The 25,131-nt window shown below is 40.7% G+C and overlaps 1 protein-coding gene across 3 annotated transcripts in view; it reads right to left on the bottom strand.

The window, feature by feature from the left end:
- The window catches only part of LOC134099652 (ZP domain-containing protein-like), a 126,109-nt gene that overhangs the window by 23,792 nt on the left and 77,186 nt on the right, over positions 1-25,131 (bottom strand). For all 3 annotated transcript variants that reach the window (XM_062552600.1, XM_062552599.1, XM_062552601.1), the window contains one exon: positions 7,970-8,080. In XM_062552600.1, the coding sequence (XP_062408584.1) occupies positions 7,970-8,080 (111 nt within the window). The remainder of the gene's footprint in view (positions 1-7,969; positions 8,081-25,131) is intronic.

The raw sequence follows: 25,131 nt of genomic DNA, 5'->3' as shown, positions 1-25,131 counted from the left end.
TAGCTGGGCCGGCCCTACCATAACGATACGTAATAATCAAGGGAAGTTGCAAACGTACCATGGGCGCAGTGATATCTGAAAATAGTTCCTATAGGCACCAAGCAGTAGTACTGCGTGATATCACTGCGCCCATGGTACGTTTGCAACTTCCCTTGCTTATTACGCCAGATGAGAGTGTAGTTCCATGTCAAATCAGCCTAGATAAATGCCAGGTTTCGTTTTCAGTTGGTCTTATTGCACTTTCTAACTTGAGAAGAGACACGTTTTAAATGGGAAAATTACCGGAAATCGTAGTCACTTTTAAGGATGATGCTAGCAGGCAAGATGCTACTGGTCTAATCCGATTCAATGATCTATGCTGGGCTGAAGCTAAAAGTTGTATCGCCAGACTCACAGAATGGCTGGGTGAATGGAAAGAAGGTAAATATCAATTGTTTTGCCCGAGGGGAGGTGGAAAATGAGCTTATATCCAAAAATGGCGGGATATCCCTTTAGGCTGTCTCATCACCATAGGGTATTTGCAACAATATTTACCTCTTTTACAACAAGTCGTGACTTATGCCCATTAAAACTTTTTACTTAGGCTATAAGCCAACAACAGTATAATTATGACCACCACTAGTGTAGCTAACGAAGCGGTCATATCGGGTTCCACCCCCCCCCCCCCCCCCTTTCTTTCCGTCATCTACTTCCTGATTTTTTTGGTCAACGATTCCCGGGACACCATAACACCGGGGCACATGAAACTTGGAGGGCATGTAGCCCCAGGAGACTTTCATGGAAAAATTTTGTTTCGTCCCCGCAATAATGCTATATTATGCTGCTTTAATCGCCCCTATCTTCAGATGACATGTTATGAACTGCACCAAATGTCATGTGTATGATTAACCTGACACCATCTGGGAGTATGCCAAGTTTTGTGGAATTTCATCCATGGAGGGCTATAAAATAAATACATTTATGTACATTTAGTGACCGTACACCCTGGTGGTGGATGGTGGTGTTGAGGGAAGGGTTGCTGGATGACTGTCACACACACACACACACACACACACACAGGATCACACGCACACACACAAACACAGACACATAAATACACACACAGTAGAAAGGCAAGCATATGCACACACACATACCTGCATGCACACACGCACATAAAAACCTACACCAACACATGCACAAACACACGCATGCACACACCCTCACACACAAAAACACGCGCACACACACATAAAAAAAACCACACACACACTCCATTACCTACACACACAAACACTCACAAGTGAACATATACACATAAATACAACACACACACACACACACACAAATACAGTAGACACAGACACACACACACAAACCCATTACCCCCCACACACTCACAAGTGAAAATTCACAGACAGAGAAGCACACATACACAAAAGCAAGCAAACACTAATACATAAAAGTTGCTGTAGGAGATGTGTGGTCAAAATTATGCCAAGACAACTGGTGTGAGACTGCAGCTTTATTCACGATACCGGGAGCATGTTACTCACATGTCAAAGTAACAAGCCCACAAAACTGTGGGTGAAGCCAGTTCTTATACCCTTAACACACACACACATATGGAAAATCACCAGATGCACTTACTAGTGATTCATTACCCAACTGGCAATTAACAGAGATAAGAATGTTTACAAGAACCCCTCAACCGAAGCCACAGATGGAGTAGACGATGGAAACAATTGACAAGCGTGATATATTTTTGTGGAGAGAATGTGCAGGACTGAGCGGCGGTCATATTGTGTACCGCTTTACGGTGCATCTAGGTGAGATCCATGTCACTGGGCTATTAATTCATGACAAGCCAGCGCTATAATATCTATTTAGTAAGGAAATGTAAAAGACATAGGACTAGGCTAATGACAGAACTGTAGGCGACCCTCAAATTCAAAATCAACTTTTGAAGTCTACCTCAATAAAGCATTTTTGTAACAGTAATTGTGTTGCATATACCAGTCTTGTCAATTCATATTTCCATTTTTGAACTAAGCTAGCCAGTCTCTATGCTGTTTTCATGGACAGCACGGATCTGGAAAAATACTCTCGCATGCTGATATAGAAATATCTATTGAAAAGCACAGTTGATTTGTGCATGACCCACTTTTGATTCTTTGATTTGGAAAGCAAGTTCATTATTTTGGGCTGCTATTAGAATAGAAGTTTAATATAATATCATTTAACCCGAGGTTGGAAATTTGCTGCAATTTCAAAACCGGATTACTCGGGATCAGCGTATTGCGGGATGCTTCATATCCTCGTGTCCGGTAAGGTCTGCTGTTTATTTTGATATATGGTTAGCTAAAGAGTTTGTGAGATATTACCACCGAGAGTAATGGATGTGGATGAAGTCTTGTGTGCATAAAGAAAATATGATTAAATTCAATGTAACTCAGGTCCCACTCTTCCATGATATGTGTGATTTATGTGTGAGAACTACTCTGTGAGCAACTAGGCTATTTTGTAGATTCAATGTAGATGCAAATGCCATTGCTTCCCCCATTGTTTGGGAGCCTTTTGGTCCACACCTTTTGTTCTGATATTAGCTTAGACAAAGGCCTCAGTTTAAGATATACAGTAGCTGGAATGTATTTATGTGTTATGAAATGTGAATGCATCCATGTTTGGTATCATTTTAATAGTCTCAGTACAATGAGTAGTACAATGATTTAAGTGTAAGAATGTTTAGAACGTATGTAGTTGGATATCTGTGTATCACATGAATAGCCTATCTGATAGGTTAAAGGGACATTGTGTTGAAGAAGAGCAGATGTCACTCAGACGCGTCAGGCGTGTTGACCACGGACACACACACACACACACACACGCCTAGGCCAAATAGGCAAATGGCCAAGCTTATTCATGGCACAAAAGCCATAAACATTGCTACGTCTGTCTCCTACAGGTGAGCTGGACGCAGGTGTTTGGAGTCGCAGTAAATTACTTCCTGGTTTGGGCCTTTAAAAGATTACTCCAGACAGGGCTGTACACTGCGAGCAGCTCGTCGCAAATGCGACTAAATATATATTAATGCTAATTGAAAATATGAAATGGGAGCACAGGTGCGAGTACTGAATTCAACCCTTTTATTCGCATTTTGCTCCTAAAAATCCACACCAAGTGGATCAAAGTATAGGCTAGTACAATTGTCGCGCATCTGTATACAAATGTCATAACTCTAATACGCTCCTGGCTGGAAACCCACGCTTTCAGCACCAACCTCGCTGTCTCTCACACACGCAAGAAATGTCACTCCAAAACCATTCTTCTTTTTCTTCAATCTGTTCGTTATCAGTTGGTGACTTTGTAGCGATTACCGTTGAAACAGCAAACCATGATAAGAATGTTGACTATAGCCTACAATTACCGTGTTCATTTCAAATATTATTATTATCACGGTTGATAAACACGGTGTGGAAACCGTGTTAGCTTCACCCCAGCCTGCATTTGACATAGGCCTGGTTGACTTCTATGAAAGAAATCCGACTGATTCTGTTGTCTAAATGATGGATTTAACCACGATTTGGTGTGGGCTACACCTGCTTTTAAAAGGTGGAACATTTTCATTGCAAATGTGCGCATCATATAGCCACTCTGGGTCTTTGTATGGAGGTTACATTCACATTAAATCCATTCCACTAACGTTATCAGGAGAACACCGTAACGTTTTATTTTGAGCACTGGTTGTCACTCATTGGATATAACAGATATAGCCTACCAAACTCCAAGACGAGTCATGGTAGAGTAAGTTAAGCACCCAGCCAATTAAACATGACCAAGGAAAAAGTGACAACTCGATGCCATGCCATGGTAGGCTACCTAAATAGAAGTTAACGTTACTGGACAGTGGACACTAATTTTTTTCTATTACACCAGAAATATTTGTCTTTACCTTTGTTAGTTTTTTGAACATTTAAGTTATTTAATGAAAACATGATATATCCTTGAACTATGCTTGACTCTTTTCCTAAAACCGAATGAAACCTAATTATGTTCACGTACATCTTAAAGTGACAGGCACTCAATTAGACCTACACACCTCCCCTGTAATATCATTAAAGACAAGTGTAATCAATATGAAGTATTCAGTTTACTGAATATTTTAAGCTATAAGTAATTATGCAGATCCTAAAATGCTATAAATTGATAACAAAATGTATACAAATTCTGAATTCAAAATATGAAATAGAAACAAGACAAGCCATTTTCTGTGTGTGTAGGGTTTGAGCAGAGACTATGATTGCCACTGCTGTGAATGATCTATATCCTGCTTAAGGCAAGAAGGTTTTCAAGGAAATTTCATAGTGCTCCTAAATTTTTTTCTGTGCTCCTAAACTTTTTCATTTAGGACCACCTGTGCTCCTAGTGAAAAAGCTTAGCGTACAGCCCTGACTCCAGACAAGACTGGGGGTCGACCGCCGCTGCTCTGTCTCTCCCACTCCGACTTAGGATTTTGCTTTACTTATTCACTGCACCGCATTATACTGATTGCATACAGTTTTATTTTCCAAGTTCAACTCCACTACTGACTTTACTTAACCTATTCTGTTCAGTTCTATTCATGTAATAAATCTAATATACTGTATATCGCTACTCCGCGTGTGGCCTTTCCCTACTCTGTTGCGTGCTTTGAGCCAGGCTTGTAACAACATAACCTGCAAAACAAACATTTTCGGTACACACACACTCACACACACAAATAATACCTCCATAAGTATTGGTCCGTGGCCAACACGCCTGACGCATCTGAGTGACATCTGCTCTTCTTCATCATATTTTAATTGTGCATCTCCTCTTGCAGTCAGCATCACTCTCATTCGCTCACACTGTAACATTTTCGGTGTCAAATGGGAGCATTTAGACTCGGCGCAGTAATATTCTCACTCCAAAGTGAAACTGAAAGTGCAAGAGTGAGGATATTACTGCGCCAAGTCAAAGTGCTCCCAAATGTTATTCGGCCACACGGTTATCCCTCTTACCCGCTTAGAAATGCACCACATTTTATTTTGTCTCACCATACTTGGTTGTGTGACTACTCGTGCTACTGTGTTTTAATAGGGAAAACATGGAGATGTTTGGTCATTTCTAAATTCATCTCTGTTTGGATCCTAATGAATGAACTGGGCTAGCTAAGTGCTATCAAAGTAGCGCCGCGTGGCAGAGCCAGTGAGTGCACGCATTGAAACGTGAGAGGTATGTATCAACTCGTCTTAGTTAAGGGAATAACATAGTTTAATATGAAAAAACGGTGAAGTGTTCAAAAATATATGCAAAATAATGCATAATTAAAGGGACACTTCACCGATTAGCATTAAGCTTTGTATTTTTAGAAAACCAGTCATGTTTTTGAATGGTCGTGCATCATTCCCTCAGTTTGCCTTGAGATGGGAAATCATCATTTTACATCATTGAAGGCAGGAATTCCTATTCATGGGTTTCGTTGAAATCCGTATTTCTCCCATCTCAAGGCAAAGAAAAAACAAGTCATTCGTACTTTGGCATGCAAGAAAAAGACAATGCTTCAGTTGGGAATCGAACATGGGTCTTCGGAGCCGTGTCCCGACGCTTATCCGCTGCACTACTCTCCATTTGATAAACACGTGAAACTACTAATCTTTGAATGACGTGTTATGGTTGCTAGGTAACGGTAAACAAACTAAAAGATCGTATTTCTTGCTTTTGCTTACAAACGGACGGCTTTACCCGTTCACTGAACAAGGTTTATGGAAATTTAGCACCACTTTACCATCTAAAATATTGTTTTAAAGGTCCCAGAGAATGGATGAATTGAGTATTGCACTGTGTTCTCTGATGTTAGAATAGTATATATTCAACTTTGATTTAAAAAAATAAACTCAATTGCAATTTTACAAGACTAATTAAAACCATATATTTAGGCTGGGTATTGAAATGGTCTGTTTGACTAAATGGCGCCCTCTTTGGCAACCCCAATTGAACTTCAATGGCTTTGCGAGGTCTGACATCACAAGCAAGCAGTTTTGCTGAATCGCCCGTTTTTTAGTGTCTATTTCTAAGTTCAAGATTTCCATATGAAGGAGGGCACAACCATGCCTCATGTTCATGATAGCTCTTTGTTTATGCACAACCTCTCATAATTCATGAAAACCAATAAAAAAATTATTTCCATTCTCTGGGACCTTTAATAATCCTAACTTGTTAGATTTAGGATTTAGGTTGGCCATCTCCTGCCAAGATGGTCCCGCTATGTTGGATTTCAGGTTTGGGTGCAAATAAGAAAATGCCTCCATTCCACTATTTACACCCGGGTGCAAATAATCACTCCGTATTATAATTCAGTGTAAACACAACTATTTAAAAAATGATTTTCAAAGTTCAAAGGTAAAAAACACACTATATATTTATCGAGCTAAGACTTTTGAAGTTTGAACCTTGAACACAACGGTGTTGGTTCTGTATGAGTAAAAAGAACATTTAGTTTTACTACAAATTGGCAAGAAGTCAGACTAAGACCATGTCCACACGCAGCAAAACGAACTTCCCCCCCTCCGTATTACCTGGCAGCGTTTCAAGAGTATTTGCGTCCAAACGGATCCATCTCAATCGATCTCAATACGACTCAAGACGCTACTTCATATTCCAGGCCTTTACGTGGCGCTGTTTCAGTTCACCAAATCACCAAAAACGGAGAGGAAGAAGAAGTTCTAATGAGACGTCGAGGTGATTCAGGTGAAAACTATTTTTACAGATTATGAGTGGAAGGCTAGAGCACCTGCCAAAAACTCCTGTTTCCCCCTTGTTTCTCTCACAGCCGAGTCTCGCAAGCAAGCGGGCTAGTTGTTAGCCTAGGCTACTCCAGAATTAGTTATGAAATGTTTGGAAATTGAATTGATTAACACATCACAAACTGTTCTTGAGTGTAGCCTAGCTTGTGTCCTCGAAACAAAATCTGACAGCAGCTTTGGAGTTTTGGAAGTAGGCTGCAGGCAGCAGTTGGATAGGCTGCATAGGCTCTAGGTAAGGTAAAAAACAACGACCGAAATGCAGTAACGTTATCCCGTTATTTTGAAAGCTAAATGTTAACAGGTATGGGCTAGGGGTCGTGGAGTGTGGCGATGACATCATCGAAACGCAGGTATATGCGTTTTCCCCCGTCCAAAGAGGGCTGCGTATTCGAACTTATGCACTCTGGGACCCGGTTTCAGATCAATTCGTTTTAGGGCTATGCGCTTGCAGTATTCGTTTGGACGAACGGCCAAAACGAAGCAAAACAGCTGCGTTTCAAGCAAAACTCGTCTCCATGTGGACAAGGCCTAAATGTGTCACTTAGTGCATGTCTCTTTCAAATGCAAATTAAGTTGAATGGGCCTGCTGCAGGTGAGAGGATTGAAATCCTAGGATTTTCTTTATTGTTCTTACAAAGTGCCAATGATACATCCTCTTTTAAAACATATATATTTGGAAACTAGTTGATTAAAGGTTTCTAATGGTGTCACTTATATGTTTCTAGGACAGAAACTAGCAGAGATCGAGATGTGTGTTTGGAACAGTTTTTCAAATCCCCAGGGGGATTTTGCATAATTAAACATACACATTTCAATCAACACATTTTTGTTTTATACTTGTGCAAGTAATCAACTGAGTTAGTTTCTTGGTGATGTCCACTATTTCAAAATGTTGCCTTATTCACCTGTAGTGTTTCGTCTTAATATTTCAAAAAGTACAAGCTGAGTGGAATGCGTTTGAATCAGCAAAGCATGTGCTTCATGTAAATTAATTATTGACTTCAAGACCAGTTCCATTACACAAAGGCAAAGACAACATTCATATTCTTGTCCATTTGCCAAGTCACAGTGAGTGCAGGTTATATGTCAAAGAGCATGCAAAGTGTATTCAAAAGTATGTTATTCAGATCTATGCCTAAATTGCACTGGAGTTCTGTGATACTGACCTGTGGTGGTGGGCGGAAATAATAGTTGAACGTCGTATTTCCCCGATCTGCCCATGCGGTAATAGTAGGAACGGCCATTGTCCCATCTCACTGTTAGCCAGCCTGAGTGCACTGAATTGAGAGAAAGTGGAATAGTGTTATGGTTATGGTTATGGTTATTTAGCAGACGCCTTTGTCCAAAGCGACATACAAATAAATAACAATACAAATTAAATAACAGTGAACAATTACAAAAAGGGACAATAGCAATATTATCAATAAATCAATTAAGCACTAACCTAATGAGAAATAAAACAATGAAATGAGAATTGCAATCAAATAAGTCACTCAGTTAATTATAACAATAACTATAGTATGGTATGGCTAAATTTAAGGACAATAGCAGAATAAATGTAAAATTCTAACAATGGACAAATTATAATAAAACAATACTATTATACAAACCATAACACATAACAAACGCTCAAAAGACTAAGTGCATATTAAACAAATATGCCTTAAGACCCCTCTTGAAAGATCCAAAACTGTTGCTGGAACGGAGAGCACTGGGCAACTCATTCCACCAACACGGAACCACTGAAGAATAGGATCTACAGTTTGACCTAGCATGAATGGTTTGTCGACATAACAGACGCTCCTCAGAAGATCGCAATGGGCGGTTGGGAATGTACATCTTGTATTATGTCAAATATTTCTATATGTGGTTTAATGTTCTGCATTTCTCACTAGTGGGTCACTATTACCAGAGTTAATACAAGGGAGACTCGTGCATACTCAGAAAGACTATTGTAACACTTGTGTCACTGCAAGTGCTATAATAATAAGAAGTAATGTTACTGCACCAGTACTAGGCTACTAGGTTCGATGAGTGGTGTATTGCATAAGAGAAAGAGACATGAGACATTAAAGTTTGTATAAATACTGAGTAGGTTAGTGAGTAGAATAAAATGTTTCAATAAACAATCAATATAAATGTATAGTTCTTATTTGAACTGGGGGTTACACTATCAACTTGACAGAGAATCTACGCTTTACACACAACTTGTGGGGAGTTCAGCGAAAGAAAAAGTTTATTGTTGCGCACACACTTTTATACTCGCACATCACATGCCCTTATTAAAGCATGTCATTGGCTCTTATATCAGCCAGCATTTATAACCACAAAATAAGAGGTGTATTATGGTACAATTGAGGGCATACTTAATTCTATACATGTCAACACCCCCACTTGCACTCACATTGTTAGCTTAATAACTGAAACATGAATTTCAACTGTGTCCTGTCTAGACTAAACAAAAAATTTATTCTCCAAACATATGTATGAAATTTCATCAATTTCTGCTTTGTTACAGGCTTTGTCATTGCATCTGCAATCATCTCATCAGTTGGGCAGTATTCCAGACTCACTTTTCCATCATTCATAGCCTAGAAATCTAGACGCCCCTAGCGGTAGCAAATGTAATTTGGCTGGCGGGGCAGTCTAGGCACGATCCATAGAGCTTAGGAGCTGAGAACTGGAAAATCAAGCGATCCAATCACAGCGTGTATACAGTCGGTGGGCGGGCTTAACATAATGGTGACTCAGACTGACATGCGATCAGAAGTTGCGACGGTAACTTATCCTGCTATTTGAAAACAAGCAGATGATTCGTTTAGCGTTATCCTATTGCGTGGAGAGGGAAGGTTACGCAGCCTGCTACTTGAAAACAAGAAGATGATTCGTTTAGCATTATCCTATTGCGGGGATGGAATTTGAAAGACAACTGTTTTTACCACCCCTCCGATTGAGCCCTGACTACGTTGAGTTCCCAGACCCTACATCTTGATGTGGGTCTGGCTCGTCAGGCTATTCACAGCTGACCTCACAAAATGATATACGTTAGACCGGCACATCCGGGAACTTGACTCGCGAGAAACGTTCCAGCCCCTTTTTGGGGGAAAACAAATAACGTCTCTCATTAACTCCAATGCAAATTAGGGTCAATAAACGTAATTCAACCAAAACTCGTCTCCATGTGGACAAGGCCTAAATGTGTCACTTAGTGCATGTCTCTTTCAAATGCAAATTAAGTTGAATGGGCCTTTTGAATGGGCCTGCTGCAGGTGAGAGGATTGAAATCCTAGGATTTTCTTTTATTGTTCTTACAAAGTGCCAATGATACATCCTCTTTTAAAACATATATATTTGGAAACTAGTTGATTAAAGGTTTCTAATGGTGTCACTTATATGTTTCTAGGACAGAAACTAGCAGAGATTGAGATGTGTGTTTGGAACAGTTTTTCAAATCCAGGGGGGGATTTAGACTCCAGAGGGTTAAAGAGGGTATGTCTAATTTGCATAATTAAACATACACATTTCAATCAACACATACAGATTTCACATTTCACATTTCACATTTCAATCAATCTTGATGTGGGTCTGGCTCGTCAGGCTATTCACAGCTGACCTCACAAAATGATATACGTTAGACCGGCACATCCGGGAACTTGACTCGCGAGAAACGTTCCAGCCCCTTTTTGGGGGAAAACAAACAACGTCTCTCATTAACTCCAATGCAAATTAGGGTCAATAAACGTAATTCGTACCGAAATCGTAGGGGTAAATGATAACAGAAAACACAACGAATCAATAGGACCACTCAATATATTACCACTTTGCCGGTCGTTGACCGTGAAAAATACGTTCAAAAGCTTAATTCAATCAAAGTAAAAACATGTCCCTTCGGTCTCCCAAGTAGCCTGCTAGCAGTAGCAGTGGCCAGTGTCATACCCGGACATACTCTTATCTCATTGAATCTCCAGTTAAATAACTAAATTGTTTTCCTGTATTTTTGGCCTCTTATTTTAATTGTAATGTTGTGTAGTTGACTGACAGGCTTGGATGTAAAGTATGTTCGTTAGATAATTACAACATATGATAATTTCTGTCATAGCCGATAGCCTAGCTGCTAGTGTTAGCCAAGTGTTAGCCTAGATTTCCGTTTTCGTTGGTCTGATTTATTTTTGGTGTAGCCTAATGTTAGGGGTTCTTAGCTTTGTGGTTGGTACACCCAACCACACAGCAACTTCTCGGCATGTCTGTCTACCGCGAACACTGATCTATAAATAATAAGTTATTCGTTATAGATCAGTGACCGTGAACAACACCCGTTCACTTTGGCTTGTTTCAGGCTTGTTCTGAGGGCTTGTTTTCCCCAAAAAAGGGGCGTGGCGCAAACAACCTGCTCTGTGTGACGCGGCTCCGGTCTAACGTATTGGCCGGGTTTCCCAAATTCCTTAAGAAGCTCTTAAGTGCTAAGAACTTCTTAGGAGTGCTCTAAGAACATTCTAAGAACGCTCCTAAGAAGTTCTTAGCACTTCTTAAGCTTCTTAACAAATCTGGGAAACCCGGCCATTTTATGTCAACGTGTTTGCATCTCTGTTTATTGACAGGATTCTTGGCTAAAGCAATAGTACCCTGGTTGTCCTCGCACACTTTTGGTGGCACACATTGACATCTATCAATACCTTCCAGCAGTTGTACAAGATACATACACTCCTGTATAGTTGCAGCTAATGCCATGTATTCTGCTTCAAAGGTAGATAATGCAACAGTGGGCTGCTTTTTGGTTTTCTATGAGACCAGAGGTCCATCCTTATTAAAGCCTACCTTACACTGACAAGATTTGGGAAAGATTCTTGAAAGATTGTAGTCTTTGAACTAATGCCCATCATTCAAGCTTTACTCAAAAGACTACAATCTTTTAAGAATCATTCCCAAATCTTGTCAGTGTAAGGTAGGCTTAAGACTCACACAATAGCCTTAGTCCATGGGCCAGGACCCTAAAAATCACATATTGGTATCACCTGAGGTGGCAAAATCTATCAATGATTTTTGTAATCCTCCATGCCTGAGGGACATTATTTGGTATGATAACCCTCTCTAAGTGGTAGCTTAGTTGTATTTTTCCTAGCTTTTATACATGCACACAGTAAATTATACAATACAAGCCTATGTACAGATGTGGGTGCCTCAAAGTCTGGCGGAAGGTGGGACATGTCTTAATCCAAGTTATATCACATGTAGATGCCATAGGCTTTTAGAAAATATATAGTTTAGATGGATTATATAGCTTTTCATGAATCACATAGGCTAAAATGTATCCGTCATACACTTTTTCACCTACATAATATAGGATTAGATAGAGGCAAAGGACTGAAAGTGGGTGGGTCAAATCCCAACTCTTGCTATATCACATCTAGAGAGTATGGGCTTTTAGAAAATGTATGGGTTAGATAGCTGAATATACTTTACACAGCTATTTTAGACCCATAACCAATAGCTGTCCATTGAAAATCAATGCATTTCAATGTAATGCAAAATACATTACAGCTAGGGTATAGTGATATGGAGGAAGTTGGGAGATATCTCAATACACATTTTTTATCACATCTAGAGTATATAGACATCTCAGAAAAATATATTTTAGGGTAATTAACCTGTTTTCTTTAATGATACCAGAACTATAATGATCGTATATGCCATGATATTTCAATTCGAAAGAGAGTGCATGTAGGTCCTACATAAGTATTGGGCCTAAATTCTGCTTTTTCAATTTGTCTGGAAGAAGATTTCTTTTCTGAACATTCTACAGTAGAAATGTAAACCGCCAACTTTAGAATTGTTAGAGTGTGTTGGTGTTTGCTGGGTCAGTGTGTGGAAGCAGTACAGTTAGGCTACAGAACAACAATGGCTGTTGTAGCGTCAAAAACAGATTACACCTTTTTACCTTTATACTTTGTTGTACAAATAGGGCATAAGGTGAGTCCTGTTTATTTTTTATTTGCGCTATGACTCAGATGTGTGAGAAAGAGTAAGGATATGACCAATGACTAGGCTACTTGTGAAAGACTAATAACCCAACCGGCCCAAGTAAGGTACTAACATTATCAAGTAATGATGTCTGCTGTAAACCGTACTCAATAGATGTAGCCAGTTTAAGCTGTAGACTTCCAATTTGTGCATGAACAATAGAGAGGACAAAAATAATATTCAGAGATGTAGCCTATGTATGAGAGAGCAGTTTCAGTTATACAGTACTACTACTACTACTACTATTACTACTACTAATAATAACTTGGATTTATATAGCGCCTTTCATGGTACCCAAGGTTGCTTAAAAATTTGGGAGAGGGGTTAAGGGTCAAAGGACTTAATAAATGTAAATAAATGTTTTCAGGTGCTTTTTGAATATGGGCAGGGACGGGGCAGAACAGACATGGAGTGGTAGAGTATTCCAGAGTGTGCGAGCATTGACAGAGAAAGCCCTGTCCCCAAAAGTCCGCAACCTGGTGCAGGGGGTGGCCAGCAGGTCCTTGCTAGAGGACCGCAGGGAACGTGACTGAGTGTAGGGGATGGGGTGCAGGAGATCTGTGAGGTGAGAGTCCATGGAGAGATTTATATGTGAGCAGGAGGATCTTGTAGGCAGTGTGTGACTTGACTGGCAACCAATGGAGCTGTTGGAGGATGGGAGTGATATGCTGCCAGGGCTTTGTGTGGGTTAGAACCCTGGCAGCTGAGTTCTGGACATACTGGTGTCTACTAAGTAGTCCAGGCGGGAGGTGATGAAGGCATGGATGAGTGTCTCTGTTACTGAATGTGTGAGTGAAAGCCGGAGTGAGATGCTTCTGAGGTGGTAGAAGAACTTGTTCATGTGGGAGCCGAAGGAGAGAGTGGAGTAGGATAACACCCAGGTTGTGCTCCTCAGTAGATGGGGAAGTGTAGCAGCCATCCACGACCATGGCCAGGTCTCCAATTTTTCTGAGCAGTGGTGCAGGGGCCACCACCATAACCTCTGTCTTATTACTGTTGAGTTTGAGTAGGTTTGTGGTCATCCATGATTTGAGTTCCCGCAGGCAGTTGACAAGTTGTGTGGGTGGAAGATGGGAGGAGGGGTTTGTGCTGATATAAAGTTGAGTGTCATCGGCATAGGAGTGGAAGATGAGTCCATGTTTACGGATAATATGACCTAGGGGTAACATGTAAATGGTGAACAGCAGAGGACCAAGCACAGAGCCCTGGGGTATGCCATGGTTGATGGCCATTTAGTAGGAGCCATTGAGAGTGATTATTTGTGTCCGGCCGGTGAACCAGGGCAGTGTTGTGCCACTAAGGCTGATGAGCTCAGAAAAGCAATGGAGAAGGATGGGAAACTGTGTCAAAAGCTGCAGAAAAGTCAAGGAGGATGAGGATGGTGTCGGCAGCATCAGTAATGGTGGATCCTGAAATCAGATTGGAGAGGTTCAAAGAGCTCATGGTGGGACAAGTGATGTTGAAGCTGGGCAACCACTGCTCTTTCCAGGATACTGATGAAAGGCAGGTTGGAGATTGGACGATAGTTGTTGGGGTCATCAGGGTCTGAGCCTGGCATCTTGAGAGTGGGGATGCCTGCTGCCATTTTGAAGCTGGATGGTACCACACCAGAGACAAGAGATGCATTTATGATGTTTTCAACTGACGGAGAATGGGAAGACAGGCCTTGACCAGGGTGGTGGGCATTGGGTAAAGACTGCTGGTTGATGTCTTAGCTGAGGTGACCAGTTTTTCAACTTGGTCGGCATCCAGTGGAGAGAAGGCAGTTCGTAACTGAATTTATTTGAATTTGGAAGTTTGACTGGCAGAATACTGATGATAGAGTCAAGCCACAGTATTGCTCTCTCTCTCTCTTCCTCACATACACAAAACATGTTCTCTCATTTGTAAATGTTGGGAATTCAGGAATGGCTGAACTAAATTTGATGTATGAGGATTTCCTAATTTCTTCATATTTTGTGATTATATTATATTATATTATATTATATGACCCCCAAAGTGCAGTGTGGGCACAATCTTTCCTCTCTGGCCAGCCAGGTTTGCCTGCATCTGCCTTTTTCTATGGCAAGATTGTGTTCACTGAGTCTGTACATTGTCAATGTTTTCCTGAGTTTAGGGTCTTTTACTGTGCTCAGGTAAGTAGCTGTTGTATATTCATGTTTGAGGGCCAAATAGCATTGTAATTGTGTTTTGGTGACTTCTTTCCAATATGTAATGTATTCTTCCTTTTCAGTGTTTATAATTTGGTTGGGTCCAATTTTTCTGACAATAAAGTTGTCCTGAGACTGAGTGATGTTGGTTGGAGTTATGTCACGGAGTCTATAGGACAAGTTGGCTTAGTGCACTCTTTTCTATATTTTGTTCTTGGCATTTCAGGGCTAAATAGTGGAGTGAAAGGGGGTTGCTCATTTTAAATATTGCCAAAATGTAAGGGCTCTTTTCTGAATAGTAATAATAAGTGGGTACTGACCTAATTCTGCCCTGCATGCATTGTTTGGAGATTGCCTCTGTACTCGGAGGATGCTTTTACAGAACTCTGCATGCAGGGCTTCAGTTGGGTGTTTGTCTACTTTGGGAAATTCATTGTGTGTTACTGGACCCCACACCTCAGAACCATATAGTGCGATTGGTGCAATTATGCTTTGGAAAAAATGTATCCAAATTCTAATTGATAGCTCTAGTGTAGTTGATCATTTGATAGCGTTTCTCTCCCTCACATGCACACACTCACTCACTCACTCACTCACTCACTCACTCACACACACGACACACACATACAAAACACACTTCACATAGTCCCTCTCTCTATGTCTTCTCTATTCTGGGATGTACAGTACAACAATCTGCAATATTCCCTCTCTCTCTCTCCCTCTCTCTATGTCTTCTCTATTCTTGGATGTACAGTACAACAATCTGCAACCTGAAAGCAACAGAGAATCAATGATGTGCGTAAATGAGGCCTTTTCTTACTCAGCAACAGTGTATGTGTGTGTGAGTGAGAGAGAGAAAGAGAGAGAGACAGAGGGAATACTGTATATGAAGTGTGTTTTGTGTGTGTCTGTGTAAGAGAAAGAGAGAGAGAGAGAGAGAGTGTGTGTGTGTGTGTGTGTGTGTGTGTGTGAAGGAGAGAATGTGTTTTATGAAGTATGTGTGAGTATATGTGAGGAAGAGAGAAAGAGAGTGAGAGTGCAATACAGTGGCTTGAGCTGTGGATCTGACTGTGGATTTGACTGTTCATCATCAGTATTCTGCCACTGTAAATTCCAAATTCAAATAAATTCACTTACCAACTGAAGTATAGTAGCCTACTTTTACAGTTTACAGCAGGCATCATTGCTTGATAATGATGTTAGGACCTTACTTGGGCCGGTTGGGTTATTATGTCTAGTCTTTCAGTAGTAGTCTAGTAGCCTAGTCATTGGTCATATCCTTACTCATTCTCACACATCTGAGTCATAACGCAAATAAAAAACTGAATTTAGGCCCAATAGTTATGCAGGATCTACATGAATTGAAAAATCATGGCATATCCGATCATTATAGTTCTGGTATCATTAAAGAAAACTGGTTAATTACCCTAAAATATATTTTTCTGAGATGTCTATATACTCTAGATGTGATAAAAATGTGCATTGAGATATCTCCCAACTTCCTCCATATCACTATACCCTAGCTGTAATGTATTTTGCATTACATTGAAATGCATTGATTTTCAATGGACAGCTATTGATTATGGGTCTAAAGTAGCTGTGTAAAGTGTATTCAGCTATCTAACCCATACATTTTCTAAAAGCCCATACTCTCTAGATGTGATATAGCAAGAGTTGGGATTTGACCCACCCACTTTCAGTCCTTTGCATCAATCTAATCCTATATTATGTAGGTGAAAAAGTGTATGACGGATACATTTTAGCCTATGTGATTCATGAAAAGCTATATAATCCATCTAAACTATATATTTTCTAAAAGCCTATGGCATCTACATGTGATATAACATGGATTAAGACATATCCCATCATCCCACACACTTGTATACACCTATACCTACACATAGGCGTGTATTGTGAATTGTACTGGGTATGGGTATAAAAGCCAGTAAAAATACAACTAAGCTACCACTTAGAAAAGGTTATCATACCAAAACATATCTTTCAGACATAGAGGATTAAGAAAATCATTGATAGATTTTGCCACCTTTGGTGAGCCCAACTTCTGCTCTGGCCCATGGACTACCTGTAGTGCATCTCCTGTCTGTTTTGTCACTTGCCCAATCTGCATCACTGTACGCTTGTACCCAGCAAGCAAATAACGTTCTGCGAACTTTCAGTAATGTTAGCATTTGGTTCTCCTGTGGTTATTTTTTCAGTAACCTTTTAATACCCTGGAGAGAACGTTATCTCCAGGTTATCAAGCAAAGGAAGTTCCACAAAGGTTTTTATAAGGAAAAAAAAGAAACGTTATATTCTGGTTGCATTTCTCTTTTAGTAGTAAGTAAGTAAGTAAAATTTATTTGTATAGCACATTTAAAACCAAAGTGCTTCACAATCAGCATATGGAAAAAAATACAATTAAAAAACAATATACAAAAAAATAAATAGAGGGACAAAAGGACAAAGACAAAGAACAGACAAGACAGATACAGATACAGATGGTACGGGTTGAGAATGCTCCTTTCTTTCCCGCACATCGGGACTCCCGAAGCATCGGGAAAACTGCAACCGCAAGGGGGCAACATAGACCGCCCTAATAATATGAAGGTTCGGCTCATGGAAAAACCTGAGGACACCGCGCTGGTGACAAGCGGAGAAAAGAGACATGACGCTCGGCATGTTAGATTGCAGTTGCAGAGTTTTCGAATGTTTACAGCCTACCTCACAGCTCTCTCACTCGACGTAGCCTATAACTCAGTCAGTCCAGCAGAGATGCCAGAGCAACGTTTTGGTCAATGGAGAGGGAGAGAAATGCTCCGCATATCCGTCTCATTTAATCATTAAAATGAAAGTGATGACTGGCGAAATTAATCAAACGACGTTTCAATAAACCATTGTTGAAATGAATGAAAATGGTTTTAGAAACATATAGGCCTATCAGAAGGAAATAGCCTTCAATTCAACCTGAAATACTCGAAAGGCAACCTTAGATTAATTCATGAATTCATTACGGTTACAAGACCGCATTTCCGTGAATAGGCTATTATTGTCAACGTCAAGGCGAAGACGAAAGAGATGGACAAGATGGACATTTTGGCAACATTTACATGCTAGGAATACTTAGAAATGTGTAGGCTATTTTAAAACGGAGGCATGTTCATTTTAACCGGCGACGCTGGGTAGCCTACATGTACCCAGCACTTGTTATCACAGATTTTGTCCCCACCACTTTTGACGACTGAAAATAAAATGTATTTAACAGAAATCTCTTTAATACATGCCTATGCTTGTCACTTTACTTATAACCGTAGGTTACATGCATGGAGAAGATCGCGCATTTTGTAACATTGTAACAATGGATGGTCAGATGTGCGATAGGGCAGTGAGGGTAATTCATTGTAACCATCGACTAGCAGGTTACAATTATTAGAAATAAGTTTCTAGCAACGTATGTATCGTATGCATGTTCATGTTGATTCAGAGATAGGCATAGACTACCATAGGCTGCTGGGCGTCAAGCTATATGACAGCATTTTATCATGTGGTGAATTAATAACTAACGTCAGTTTAACATGTCAGAACTTTTGATCGGCGTTTCAAGTACATTTGTCGAATAAAGCCCGTTGAAGTTCACATCCAACTGTGGCGCAAGTGGTTGAAGCATAGGTGTCGTACGTCAGCGACCGGGGTTCGATACCCAGTCGAGGAACCTCTCCGGAAACCATCAAAACAAAATGCATCAATTTATAAAAAAAAAATGAAAGACTTTCTGTTTTGAGATTCTTTTTATGTTTGCGATGTCTGCTGAAAAGAAAAGTTAATATGTTAATTCGTGGTTCAGCGCGCACTCACACACATTTTTACATTGACATAGTGTCGGGCTCAAGTGTCGTCCTCAGTGCCGCATATAGGTAGCCTAGGCTATAATGTAGTGAACTGGTTAGACGAGTGTGGGGAGAGGGGGAATGATCGCACAAGACAATTGCTCTTCATGAAATGAATCTCACAGGCGGCTGTCGATTTTTAAATGTAGCCTACTACACCACTTGCGAAATCGGACGTGGCACATAGCCTAATTATTAGGCTACTGGATAGCAAATCCATAGACTTTGTTATATCCTTGGCGGAGATAATAATTAGGCCTATCAAATTAAAAGCACACTACGACAGGTATACTTGTGTGATCACGCAACACAAGAGAGCATTTAGCGATGGGACAGTTGTGAATGAGTGCTTAACACCCTGGAGTCTAAATACCCCCGGGGGATTTGAAAAACTGTTCCAAACACACATCTCAATCTCTGCTTTTATCATATTATAGAAACACCATTAGAAGCCTTTAATCAACTCGTTTTCAAATATATAGCCTATGTTTTAAGAGAATATGGCAATGATAATGGCACTTTCTAAAAACAATAAATTCTTAGGATTTGTCCTCTCACCTGCAGCAGGCCCATTCAAAAGCCCATCCACCTAATTTGCATTTGAAAGAGCCAATCACTAAAGTGACACATTTAGTCTAGCCTACTTTATGAGGTTTTTTTTTACCCCTCTAATAAATTGCCTATAGTCCTACTACGATAATGGAGGAAGGGCTGCCCAACTGTTCCCCCTAAGAGTTTTTTCATAAGATAAAATGTTTACTCTATTTAAGTTTAGGATTTGGTAGACAAGACAACCTCGGAAAAGTTCTTCAGATAAACAATGTTTTATTGAATTAAAGGAAAGAAAATGTATCGCCAGGGTTTCGGGGCTTGCGAAGGCATTCGTTGATCTTATCGATGCAGTCCTTGCGGCCACTTCTCCCCATCGTAGGAAACTTTCTGCTTAGTGTTGACAACACAAAGGTATTGACGTTGTGTGGCAGTGCTTGCTTGCCCTTCGATCCATCCCAGTTGGTGGTTTTGCACCAGGCTCTGTAGTGCTCCTTTGTGGTGATGGCTCTGAAGAGCAGGCATCCGTATCTACCAACGTTGCCGCGACTCTGTTGGTGAATCCGAGCATGTTGTTCTGGGCCAACAGCAAGCAAAGTCACGTCTTCGTGCTGAGAAGGAACTTGAATGCTGTTGTCGAATGTGGCAGAGAATACAGAAGAAGACTTTAACTATTACTTATATATTCTTATAACGAAACGCGAAGAAAAAATACGAGGACTGACCATCTCGCCTCTCCGCGTTTCCCCCAATAGGCCTACCATGGCGACAAAGAGAAATAAATATGATTTGACATTTTAATGTTTGTAGCACGCCAGTTTACCCAGTGTGTGTGCATTGAGTAGGTCTTTAAAATACGGAACAAAGAGCGTCCCGTAGGCTATCTGTTCAATACAGAAGAAGACTTTAACTATTACTTATATATTTCTTATAACGAAACGCGAAGAAAAAATACGAGGACTGACCATCTCGCCTCTCCGCGTTTCCCCCAATATCATGGCGACAAAGATAAATAAATATTATTTGACATTTTAATGTTTGTAGCGCGCCAGTTTACCCAGTGTGTGTGCATTGAGTAGTTCCTTAAAATAGCCTACGGAACAAAGAGCGTCTGTTTAATACGGAAGAAGACTTTAACTATTACTTATATATTTCTTATAACGCTGGCTGTAGGCGATTTCTATAACCATTTTCATTCATTTCAACAATGGTTCATTGAAGTGTCGTTTGAATAATTTCGCCAGTCATCACCTTCATTTTAATGATTCAATGAGATTAAGGAGTCGACTATTGACGGATATGCGGTCTTCATCATTAAATGCAGGTGAAACTTTCTGCCACCTGGTGGTTGTTTGGGTACATTGCCTTAGCCTCGAAAAAAATCGGCTTGACGCACTGCGGGATCTCTTCGGGAGTCCCGCGGGAGAAGGTGCATTCTCAACCCGTACCCACTGTACAGATACAAATACAGTACAAGGAGAAAGATACCCTGGATCACATGCAAGGTCAGCAGCTATCAAAAGCAATACGGTAAAAATGTGTTTTAAGCGCTGATTTAAAACCAGTCACAGAAGCTATGGGTTTTAGCTCATTGGGCAAGCTGTTCCATAGCCTTGGAGCAAACACACTAAAAGCACGGTCTCCTTTCTGTGTCAGACGTGATCGTGGTGTACTAAGCAGAGACTGTGAGGCAGACCTTAAGGATCGCTTTGGAATGTATGGAGATAACATGTCCACAACATACACAGGTGCTAAACCATTTAAAGCTTTAAAAACAGTCAGTGCTACTTTGTACTGGATTCTGTATTTGACTGGGAGCCAGTGGAGAGCAGCCAAGACAGGTGTTATATGTTTCCATTTCCTAGTACCTGTGAGAAGTCTGGCTGCTGCATTTTGAACCAGTTGTAGACGGGTGAGGGAGGATTCACTTACTCCAGTGTAAAGTGCATTGCAGTAGTCAAGTCTATTTGAGATAAAAGCATGTATGACTTTCTCAAAGTCAGATTCCATTAAAAATGACTTCAACTTAGCAACTGTTCTGAGTTGGAAAAAGCCTCCCTTTACTACAGCATTTATCTGCTTGTCGAACTTTAACTCAGTGTCAAATAAAACCCCAAGATTTTTAACCTGTGTTTTGTTGAAAGGAGCTAAAGGACCCAGGTTTCCCTTCAGGCGCTCAGTCAGCTTAGGGGGGCCAAACAGAATGATCTCTGTTTTTCCCTCATTCAGCTGCAGGAAACTATGTGCCAACCAGTTTTTTATCTCGAGGATGCAGTTGGTGAGCCTAGTTATGGAGCACTGACTACTAGGGGATAGAGGGATATACAATTGCAGATCATCAGCATAGCAATGAAATTAAATGTCATATTTCTGAATAATCTGACCAAGGGGGAGGATGTACAGGGTAAACAGTAGTGGTCCCAAGATTGACCCCTGAGGAACTCCTGATGACATGGTGGCAGGTGCTGAGGAGTAGGCCCCAATACTGACTTTAAGGGTTCTGTCTTTAATATATGAGACAAACCAATTAAGAGCCATGCCTCTGATTCCAACCCAGTTCTCCAGACGTTCGATGAGTAGATTATGATCCACAGTATCAAAAGCTGCACTCAGATCTAACAGGACCAAGATTGAACAGTTCCCAGAGTCAGCATTAAGTAGCAGATCGTTGGTCACTTTAAAGGGATATTCCGCCATTTGTGGAAATACGCTCATTTTCCACCTTCCCTCGAGCAAAACAATCGATATTTACCTTGTTCCCGTTCATCCAGCCATTCTGAAAATGAAACCAGGCGTTTTTCTAGGCTGATTTGACATGGAACTACACTCTCATCTGGCGTAATAATCAAGGCAACTTGCAAACGTACCATAGGCGCAGTGATATCGTACGCAGCATCTGAAAATAGTCCCCATAGACATCAAGCAGTAGTAGTGCCAGTAGCTGCAAGTTGCCTTGATTATTACGCCAGATGAGAATGTAGTTCCATGTCAAATCAGCCTAGAAAAACGCCTGGTTTCATTTTCAGTTGGTCTTATTGCACTTTCTAACTTGAGAGGAGACATGTTTTAAATGGGGAAATTATCAGAAATCTTAGTCACTTTTAAACATGAAGCTAGCAGGCGAGAAGCTAATGGTCTAATCCGATTCAGTGATCTATGCTAGGCTGAAGCTAAAAGTTGTATCGCCAGACTCACAGAATGGCTGGATGAACGGGAACAAGGTAAATATCGATTGTTTTGCTCGAGGGGAGGTGGAAAATGAGCGTATTTCCAAAAACGGCGGAATATCCCTTTAAGAAGGGCAGTCTCAGTGCTATGGAGAGCCCTGAAACCTGATTGGAAAGTCTCATAGACCTTGCTCTCATGTAGAAAGGAGGATAATTGAATGGAGACAACTTTTTCTAGTACAAATGGTGGTAATTACTCAGCATCTTAGCATCCAGGTTTGATTTCTTTAAGAGAGGCTGGACTATAGCCTGCTTGAAACAGCCTGGAACTTTACCAGTGGCTAAACTGGAGTTTATTATGGCTAGAACATCATGACTAATTGTATCAAAAACCTCTTAAAAAAAACAAGATGGAAGTACATCCATTTCAGATGTGGAACATTTCATCTGAGAGATGGTGTGGGATAAGTCTGACAGAGAAATTGAACCAAAATGTTCAAAGACTGTAGTGACTGACCTAAAGCAAGACGGCCTGGACCCAGTGATAGTGATGTTAGCTCTAATTTTCTCAACCTTATTTATGAAAAATGTAAGGAAATCATCACAGCTCTTACATGAGGCTTCAGGACCATTGCAGGAGCTGGGATTCAGAACGGAGTTAATGGTTTTAAATAAAAAAGCAGGTTTTCACACAACATTGCTACTTAGTTGTTTTTTGGTATCTTATTTGTATAACCATATAGTAACGTTTTTAGAACGTTATTTTCTGGTTATGTGCTTGATGTTGATTATTGATGAAAATCGCCCCAGAGTTTTTATGAGTTTCCAATTGAACACGGCCAGCAGCCACACTCTAACATTGTTTACGCTGATTCTGGCGTTCCTTAGTCGGAATAATTTGTTGCAAATTCGACATCAGTGGGCTTATTCTATTCTTTCCCCTGTTGGATTGATATTAGGCCTACCAGAGCCATATAGCTCATCTAGCTAGTTAGTATGAAGGGGCAGGCAGCGCAAGAAGAGGTTGAGAGAGGCTAGCTTCCATCATCTCGGGTCCTTGATGCGCTGCAGGGAAAAACATTTAATCATGAAAGCTCATTATGTAGCCTCGTTGTAGCCTCCTTAGTCATTTTGATAGTAGGCTAATATAGATATACACTTACAGCCTTATATGAAGGCAACACAGGCTGTAAGTGTATATCTATATTAGCCTACTATCAAAATGACTAAGGAGGCTACAACGAGGCTACATAATGAGCTTTCATGATTAAATGTTTTTCCCTGCAGCGCATCTCGGAGAGAATGACACACCACGTGACTACTCCGCTGTAATGATGCTTTAAGTTCAACTTTGTGTAATCACCATCCGTGAACCGTTGTTCTCCACGTTTTAATATCTCTCAGGTTGCAACAAAATTTCTCCAGAAGTAGGCTACTGCAATCGCACTTTTTCTCTCAGTCCCAACGGGGTAGTCGGCTGCAGATGTAGCATGCCTTCCCTGAAAATGTCTTTCTAAATGTCTTTCTATTGTTCACCAACTTCTCATTACAAAGCAAACATGCAGGCAATCCTTCCGCAATGGCAATGAAAGCAAATGATTCGGTCCATTCTGCCTTAAATTCTTTGATCTCGTCCGCTATCTTTCTCTTTTTCCCTTTGGAATCCATGGCATGGCCCATGCTGACACACCCGCCGGTTTGTTTACAACCATAGGTTTACAGCCGCCTGGCACGGCGCCGCCCTGAAACGTGTGTCGCAGGCTATCAAATCTTCGTTGACAGAAATGTTGAACTTTAATATTTATTATGCACATTTTTACAACATTGGAAAACGTTAACGTCCTCATACAGAAACCATATTAAAACAAACAAACAAAAATCCCCCCATTCATTTTCATACATTTTTGAAAACGCTCCAGGGAGCCACCAGGGTGGCGCTAAAGAGCCGCATGCGGCTCTAGAGCCGCAGGTTGCCGACCCCTGCCCTAGGCAAACACCGATTTCATGCCAACTGAAAATTGGACGAGGAGTTGTGTTGGATTAATCCATGTAGGCTACAGTTAGCGAGTGGCACCTGAAAATGATGCATTCAGAGGGGTATTTCACAAAAGCAGAATTAAGACATCCAAAGGGATAAAGCCAGGTTTGACATAGCGTTGTCTAGTCATACTTGCTAAACGCGTTTCACTAACGCCAATCCAGGATGAATAGGAGCGACTATGTCAAACCAGGTGTAAGTTATTCGGGATGTGTGCGCGTTCTAGTTTCTCCCCCAAATAACTCACGGTTGGAATAAAAAAGAGGCGAAAAATAGCGTCTTGCACACAAAGTGAACATCCGGTTTTGATATAGACTAACAACGAGGAGCAGTTGTATTTTTTGGATGGGGAACCATGATTATTTCTGTTATATAGCGGGAGTAGGTGTGGCAGACCAACTGAATTCAAATTTACGCACGCACCCACGTGTGAGAGCTTCCTTGTCTCGGCACGCAACGTCATTAACGTCATTATTTGCCACCGCAAAGACGCACAAAGTATGACAAAAATGTCCTCTCCAC

Source organism: Sardina pilchardus, chromosome 13, assembly GCF_963854185.1.
Source record: "Sardina pilchardus chromosome 13, fSarPil1.1, whole genome shotgun sequence".
Lineage (NCBI taxonomy): Eukaryota > Metazoa > Chordata > Actinopteri > Clupeiformes > Clupeidae > Sardina > Sardina pilchardus.
Note: the sequence above shows the minus strand (reverse complement) of the source record. Positions and strands in the feature narration are given on the sequence as shown.